At 41.8% G+C, this 8,796-nt stretch overlaps 1 protein-coding gene across 1 annotated transcript in view; it reads right to left on the bottom strand.

The window, feature by feature from the left end:
• The window catches only part of SMAP1 (small ArfGAP 1), a 183,076-nt gene extending 174,590 nt beyond the window's left edge, over window positions 1–8,486 (bottom strand). Inside the window, exon 1 of the mRNA XM_029943467.1 lies at window positions 8,228–8,486. Coding sequence (XP_029799327.1) covers window positions 8,228–8,345 — 118 coding nt within the window. The 5' untranslated portion in view covers window positions 8,346–8,486. The remainder of the gene's footprint in view (window positions 1–8,227) is intronic.
• Between the last annotated feature and the right edge of the window lie 310 nt (window positions 8,487–8,796).

The raw sequence follows: 8,796 nt of genomic DNA, 5'->3' as shown, positions 1-8,796 counted from the left end.
ATAACGATTGCCACTTCAGATAACTGTGAAATTAGGTGATTACCTAGTTGTTACATAACCTTCTAATTTCTGTATAAGTCTAATTACATGAAATAGAAGTTGGGGTTTTGATTTTCTACTTTGCTTTTCTGTTTGGAGTGTCATTGTAACTACTGTATTGTAAATGATGGAAAATAATTGCATATGTTAAAAAAATAAATTGTATTATATTAAAAAAATAAAATAAAATAAAACATTAAAAAAAAAGAACATAATCACACACACACAAAAAAAGCCAATATAGATCCATATCTGACCTAAAAACAGAACTGCAGAAAAAGAAAACAAAGCAGCTACCTGGAAGACCAAAAACCAACACACACACACACACACACACACACACACACACACCCCTAAAGGACGCCTCAAAAGATTCAACTTGTAAAGGGGCACCTGGGTGACTAAGTCGGTCACCGTGAGTCAGACCTGACTTCAGCTCAGGTCATGATCTCATAGTTCATGAGTTCGAGCCCCACATCAGGCTCTGTGCTAATAGCTCAAAGGCTGGAGCCTGCTTCTGAGTCTGTGTCTCCCTCTCTCTGACCATGCTCTGTGTGTGTCTCTCTCTCAAAAATAAATAAACGTTAAAAAAAATTTTTTTAAGGATTCAACTTGTAGAATAAAGCTTAGTGATCAGAAGAAAATTCTGTTTTGTTTATGTTAGTATTTTGAAGTTATAGTGGTTCTCCTATTAAAAGCAAAGAGACTATGGGGCTCCTGGGTGGCTTAGTTGGTTAAGCGTCCAACTTCAGCTCAGGTCATGATCTCGAGATTCATGAGTTTGATCCCCAGGTTGTCTGGCTCTGTGCTGACAACTCAGAGCCTGGAGCCTGCTTCAGATTCTGTGTGTATCTTTCTCTGCCACTAACCTGCACATTCTCTCTCTCAAAAACTAAACATTAAAAAAAAATTAAAAGCAAGGAGTTTAAGACAAAGACACCGTCCATGCTCGAACATATTTGGCAATAATCTCTCTGAGAAATACATTGTCAGCTTTATGGTTATACATAGTCTCTTCCCAACAATCGTCTCTTCTATCACAAAATTTCAACTGCAAAGACACATGTCTCATGCCATCAAACATGCAGTTAGTAGCTCTAAGTTCAAATCCTACTCTACAGTCCAGATTCCTACTTCCACATCATCACAGGAAAGTCAGAATTTCCTCTAATGCTAATACTCGCTCCTCTGGGCTGTACCCCTGCTGGTAGGTTAGGTTCTAGAGATAGCCAAAATACACTGACACTCAAACATGTCCTGTATCCTGTACTGGACGAAAATATATATTATCAAATATGCTGGGAGGTTCCCAAGACCACCCTCAGGTTAGGTGATTTGCTAAAAACACTCACAAGTCTTAAAATACAGTTGTATTTATAACTGTAATTTACTTATTACTACAGAAAATAGAAGGATACCAAGCATAATTAGCAAAGAGAAAATGTACACGGAGCAAAGTTTACAAGAAAACAGGCACATTTAAATGTCCAGGTGTCCCCTTCCCCTGGAGTTGCACTAAACACAGTTAACTGTATTAGCAATGATGTTCGACAAGTGTGAAATATTGCTAACCAGGGAAGTTCAGTAGAGACTCAGTGCTTGGAGGTGGGGGGTAGGCTTGGTCACATAGGCACCCTTACCTAGTACTATGGAAATTCCAGACTCCCAGAAGGAAAGGAGGCATTTAGCATAAACCACACTGTACAGCTTAGGCACAGTGACTGACTCTTATCACTTACAGTAGTGAGACCCTCCCCCAATCCAAGTTCCCTGATGCCAACCAAGGCTCCACTTCTCAAGTCAGGCCTGCTTGCAACAGACTAACAGACTAATAGATCTTGTAGAGCTTGGACCTTATCCACCTATTCCCTGCTTCATCCCCAGTTCCTAGAATGCCAAAAATATAGTAGCCATCCAAAATTTTTTTCTTTTCATGAAGAAATCCCTGGCTCTACCACGTCTTGGCTGTACAACCTTATGAAACTTAAGTTCTATGTGCCTCAGTTTCCTCATTTGTAAGAAGGAATAATAAAATTACCTAACTCAAAGATCTGTTTTGAGGATTAAATAATAGATGTCAAATGTTCCCAACACTGCCTAGCAAGAAGAAAGCACTATATAACTTCTGTGTATACGGGTATATTATTATTTGCCTTTTTTTTTTTTAACTTCTAACCTTCTCCAAGTCATAGTGATTTTTCCCATCACTAAACTTTTAATGACTCTACAGTCTACACATAGACTTAGAGTTACAATTTAACACATCATTGTCTCATGTCTGCTGAAGTCCCCAACTAGTCTGTGGACCATACCCAAAACTTTTTAGAACACACAATAGTATCTGACATGACACTTAATCTTTGCAGTGCCCAGAAAACACTGATTTACCAACAAAATTATATACCTATTAAATCAATTCTTTACAGTGGTCAGAATATAAGGCCATCAACAAACAAAACAACCTCCAACTTTCTTTGACCTTCTCTTATAAAATGGAAAGACTATTAGCAGAAGGAAAAAGCTTGAGTTTATAAAATATGTAATTAGAATGTCAAATATTTGACTTTATCTTAAAGAGAGCATGGGTTCAAATCCTCATATGTCAATAGGGTTATTTATATATCTTGTACAGCAAGAATTATGTTTCCTTAATCCTTAACATAAAAACATATGTGTCATTAATCTATGAAATCAAAGTAATAAGAGTATTTTAATCTTTTAAAAAAATGACCAAGAAAAAGAACTGGGAGGCAATAAAAGGAAGGGGGAAACATGCAGCCCAAGTTTTAAACTGGTAAGTCAGAGAGAGACCAGTGCTTTCTATCCCGGCTCTGACACCAGGCTCTACACATAATCATCAGAGAAAATTTCAAGATCAGCAGAATTATAAAAACAACGAACCAATCAAACCTGAAGGTTAGCATTTTGAGGGAATTTTCAGATTTGCAGGTCTCTTTAGGTGAATTATAATCAAAGATTTTGTTGGTGTAAATTTATCCTACAAGCATCATTATAAACATTAGTTCCTTAAGTGAACTTTACTTCTTAGCATGAATTACTTTAGAATGGGCTTATATAAGAACTCTTAAATATTACACCCTTCATGAAAAATGTTCTCCATCTTTGCTGCCTGTAGTGGACTCTTGGACTAGGTTTCACAACCTTCTCTTCATTTTTCTACTTTTTGAAAAGGTTAGAAAGCTTAAAAAAAATAAAAATAAAAAAAATAAACTCCCTTGAAGGCAAAGTGTTGGACATCAGTCTGCCAGTTACTTGCATGTGGAAGACACAAGTTCAGCAAAGGCCTTCTTCCTATAGTAAGGGCAGCTAACAAAAATGTCTAACAGACATTGAACGGCTGCAGTAACCACAGTCCTAATTCTCCCATCAGCTTCCCAGTCTCACCCATGAGAAGCAGCCCCAGCAGTGGTGGTAACAGTAGCAGTGGTAATAGTATGTGGTCATGAAACCAGAAGTCCAGTAATGGTTCCCAATTTGTGTTCCTCCAGAGCTTCCAATGTAAACACCCTGTTCCTTAAAATAGCTACAGCTGTCCGGTTTCCTGCCCTGTACCCCAACATTAAGTGAGTTCATGTCCTTACACTCTTTCTTGGACTATTGTAATAAGTAAGTGATGAGCCTGGAATCTCTCACCATTTCAGTTCTTCCTGACCTGCCACCATCAAATCTGATCATGCTTAGAGAAAGCTTACCCAAAAAAGTCCATATTGAAACCTCTTAAGTTATTTTATATACCTGCATCTTGCATGTGCAGCTAACTATGTCCTTTAATTCCTTCTCCATCTGCTAAAATCCCACTCCATCTTCTGAACCTAGCTCAAAAAGGACTCCTGTAAATACTTCCCAACAGAGTTACTCCACATGCCTACACGTGAACTCATTTCTACATACCCTACTGACTGCCCTCGGCTCTCTGTACTCATTCACATTCATTCATTCAAAAGATATTTGTTGAGTCACACTAAACCTACCACGTCACCCGTTGTGTAAAGAGGGCAGGGGACGCAAGCCTAAGTTAGACAAACAAGGTCTCTTCTCTCTTACAGCTATAATCCAACGGGGATATAGACCACCCAGTAAATACCCAAGTAATGTTTAATTACAATTGTAGTTAAGTGTAATAGAACATTCAGGATGTGTCTTACATATATAAAGGGAAGTCTAATCTAATATAGGAAATCAGGGAGAATCATTTCCCTTCAAGAGACATTTAAGCAGAAAGGGGATGATATGTAAAACTGATCAGGCAAAAAACTGTTAGCTTCACAGGCAGAAAGAACAGCATGTGCAAAGAAAGGCCTTGAGGCAGCAGTCTAGGAACCATGAAGACAACCAGTGGACAAAAGTCAGATGCGATGGGGACAGTAGCTAAAATAAGTATAGAGGGAGGAACTTCTTACAACCGCTATTAATACACTTGGTACACTGTTTTGGAATTATTCATTTGCAAAAATGCGGTCCTCTTTGAACCAACTCCTTAGGTCTCACAAATTTGTTTAGCTCCGTAATCCAATACAGGCTTAGCAGTATTCCCTCAAGTCAAGATTCATGGAATGAAGAAATAAATACTTGATCTGGGCAAGGAACTTAACCTCTTAAAAGCAGACAGGTGGAACAAAACAATCTCTAAGGGTTCAAAAACCTTATGTTTCTGACTACCCCAAAACTTACTGGGCAAGAGACAACATTTTCATGCCAACTTATACATGGTCAGAATCAAAGCTATAATTCACCATGGATGAAATTTCAAATACTATAAAATAAACTTTAGATTGGCTAGGGGCTCTAAATCCTCACTGCTCCATAAAGTGCCACCAACTCGTAACCAATAGAACTGTGTTAAAACTCCCACAGAGTCACCAATGAGGCCAAGGAGAGGAAGGGCAGCTCCATCTGCCTGTTTTTATTCTCCAGTTGCTCAAAAGGTCTAGTAAGTGTAGGATCAAGAGCAGGAAACTGTCACCTAAGCCATCCTTTTCTCCTTCCTTACTTCTTAAATAATGTCAATTCAGGAAACACACACTGGTGACTCAGTAAGAAAATGTCAAAATCCAACTGATATAATTCTGCAAACTATTACAAGTCAAAAGAATAGGGTAATCTTTAGCCCTACACTTTAACTTTAGCCTTTGGTACATGTTCTCAAAGAGCAGTGGAGGAAGTATTTTTCAAAAGAAAATTGAGCTAACTAGGAAATAGCTTCAAAATACATAAAAAGCTTGATGTAGTTTATTAAACAGTGAGGAAAACATTAATACATATATACAGTATGGACCTCTTTATAATAGCTAAGCTGTAAAATAAGACCCTTCACATATCTTTTAAAAATACACTGAATAAGAATTTCACTATCTCTATTTACTATGTCATCTCGCATGTGTAATAATGAATCCCAAATCATTTAACAAGCTAAGAACTCTACTAAGAGAGTTCTATAATGGGATTCAACCACACCAAAGACTCAAAACTTGCACAAAATATATTTAATTATATCAACAGCCCAATCATGTCAAATTTTTCAAGTAATACAACTATGAGATCAAGTCTAATTAAACTAATTAAACTTAACTGTGATATTTTTTCCTGGAAGATCAAGATATAACAATGAAATAATTTAGAAAGTCAATTTAAGGGGAGCCTTAGTCGATTAAGCCTCCAACTTTAGCTCAGGTCATGATCTCAGAGTTCGCTGAGTTCAAGCCCCATGTCAGGCTCTGTGCTGACAGCCTGAAGCCTGGAGCCTGCTTCTGGTTCCGTGTCTCCCTCTCTCTCTGCCCCTCCACGGCTCATGCTCTGTCTGTCTGTCTGTCTCTCTCTCTCTCAAAAATAAATAAACATTTAAAAAATTAGATCAATTTAATTTCATTCAAGATTTAGTTGCAACAAGGAAAAAAATTATGATCTTCCTAAATCACGACCAGAGTCCATGCCCTTCACATTGCATCCTCAAACTCTTGATACTCTCTTTCTTCTCTCACTTTCTCCATTTCTCAAAAACAAACCCAGAAACAGAAGATCAAACAAAACCACAACTAAAAACATTTATTCAATATATAATCTATGGACCTCAGTGGCAATACAAATACTGAGCAAAACCAATGCTCCCTTTTCCTCAGATTAAAATATTTGTCCTAATTTAAAAAGTACATGATTCTCCTCTCCTCACTTCAAAATGACAGAGCACCTGGGTGGCTCTGTCAGTTAAGTGTCTGACTTCAGCTCAGGTTATGATCTCAACGGTTTGTGGGTTTGAGCCCCGCGTCAGGCTCTGTGCTGACAGCTCAGAGCCTGGAGCCTCCTTCAGATTCTGTATCTCCCCCTCTCGCTGTCCCTCCCATGCTCATGCTCTGACTCTCCCTCTCTCTCAAAAATAAATAAAACATTTTTAAAAATGAAAAAAAAGATGGAAATGAAAATGTTACCATGTGGCAAAAAATGGCTTTTTAAAAACCTATAAATTACTTTAGGAAGCATTAGTGAAAATCTGATTTTAGAAAGTACTTTGGTAGTGACAAAATTTAAACAAACATTATTTTTCAATTATTTCTATACCTAATGAAGGTACTTACTAAAACTGTTACTATTCATTTTTTAATGAATAGATTTAAAATATACTAGCATCTCTTTTTAAGCATGTAGCTTATTACCCAAAGTGTAGCCATTTTTCACTGTCCAAGGCCCCCTGTTTTTCAGTGTTGTACTAGCACAGTGATGAATAATTGAGCCTCAACAACAAAGAGCATTCCCCCAAAATCCACACACATAATCAGTATCAGGTAAGTAAGTTTTACTACAATAATCAGGCATTTTTAACTCATCACCTGAAAGGTTACACAAAATAAATATAAGCTTGGGTGAGTCAAGTTACTATATGAAAAGTGCTTCATAAAATGGTCTAGTTACAGTATTCCCACATGATCTTCCAGTAAGCCAGTACCTGTTATGGTAGCGACTTCCTGATGCTGTGTGGCTGAGTCTAACCAAACAACAGCAGCCCACTGAACCGTGCCTCATTTATACAACACTGAGTCAGAACAGTAAAGCTTCAAGAAAGTCTAGGTCCAATAACAAAAATCTTAAATGATATTCTCAAGCCTGACTCCTGCTCTGGAGAACTACCTATTTCTCACCGAATAAACAAACGAATTTACAAATAAGCAAGATCTTTTCCTAAACACATGACAGGTTTGTTTTTAAAAATCTGAAGCATTTTTCTCATGAGATTACTTACAAGACATTAAATATAAATTAGATCTCCAAACCCAAACAGATAGGCTAAAAACAGTGGATCTACGTCAAAGGCTGAGGCAGAAGCCCTCCAACCAACAAACTAAAAATAGGTTTTTTTCACCTCTGGATCTTTAAAAAATGCCCTTTTAATGTCTAAGGGCCACACAAACCAGTGTCCACATTTTCTCCCAAACCAACTGGTCAGCGACAATCTAATTATTAAAACCTTCAGGAACATAATAAGCCCACTGTCCAAGGGACTAAGGTAATGAAAGTCCTCTTCCTTCTGGCTTATATCCAAATGAAAAACAGTTATCACTACTACTACTACTACTATTAAAGACCCCTCCCCAATGGTTTCACTCAGTAAAACTCCAATCCAGCAAACAGGATCACCATACTCTTCCTGAGGAAGAAGCCAAAGGCCGGTACAAAGCCGTCAGGTGGGCAGGCAGGTGGGGCTCCACCTGGGTTACCGAGCCTCGGAGCCCCGAGAGGGAGGACGTGGTCGCGGGAAAAGAGTCGAGGCGGAGACCAAGACTAAGGGTGGCCCCACCCACGGATGTACCTGCGAGCTGAGGCGGGTAGAGGGCAACCCTTTAACTCTAAGCACTGGCCAAGCCGTCGCCCCGTTCCGTGCTCCCGGCCCGGTTCTGACCCCGGCCCTCTGGAGGGTCTGAGCAACGCGACGCGGGCACGGCTCTGCCCCGGGGCTGGGGAGGAGAGGGGGCCGGGACCAGTGCCGGCGCCCACGGGCCTGACCTCGCCACCGCGTCTGGCGGAGGTGAGGGGCGACTCCAGCCTGCGCCCGCCCTCCCTCAAGGGCCCGGGCCGGCCGGGCGCAGCCGCGGCGTCCGCTCGGGCCCCGGGCGCCGCGGCGACGGGAAGGTCACCGGCCGCAGGAGGCCCGGACTAGGAGCGGCGACGTCCGCGCTACCTTTGGCCTCGCAGTCGGCGCAGTACTTGTTGTCCTCCTCCCTCAGCAGCTTGGACAAGATGAGCTGGTGCTGCTCGTTCAGCTTCTGAGCCTTCTCCCGGCAGGAGCGCGTCGCCATCTCGGAAGCGCGGAGGGAAGCCCGGGGCAGCTACCGCGGCGGCGGACTCAGGCAGGAGCTGGGCGGGGCGAACACACCTGGAGCCGCCGGGACCGCGGGCGGACTCAGCCCAGGAAGCGGCGGCAGCGGCAGCTGGAACAGGAGGAGGAGGGGCGGCGGCGACGGTGGCAGCGCCGACGTGTCCCGCCTCCTCGCCGGGCCAGCCCCGCACGCACAGCCAGAGCCGGCGAGGGAGGGGGAGGGGCAGACTGAGCTGAGGCTTCCGGGTGGCGCCGCAGGAAGGAACCCAGGCGCCTGACGCGCTGCGCATGCGCCGAACTTCCCGGGAAACTGGCACGCCAGGGCTGTCTGCCCTGGGCCATTCCAAGGTGATCCCGGGAAGGTACTTAGCGCTGCCCGCTGTGGGCTTCCCCGCCTTGGAGATCAAATTGTCCCAGGGGACCCTCAGGTG

This window comes from Suricata suricatta, chromosome 7 (genome assembly GCF_006229205.1).
Source record: "Suricata suricatta isolate VVHF042 chromosome 7, meerkat_22Aug2017_6uvM2_HiC, whole genome shotgun sequence".
Taxonomy (NCBI): Eukaryota; Metazoa; Chordata; class Mammalia; order Carnivora; family Herpestidae; genus Suricata; species Suricata suricatta.
The sequence above is the reverse complement of the archived record's forward strand: the minus strand, read 5'-3'. Positions and strand labels throughout refer to the sequence as shown.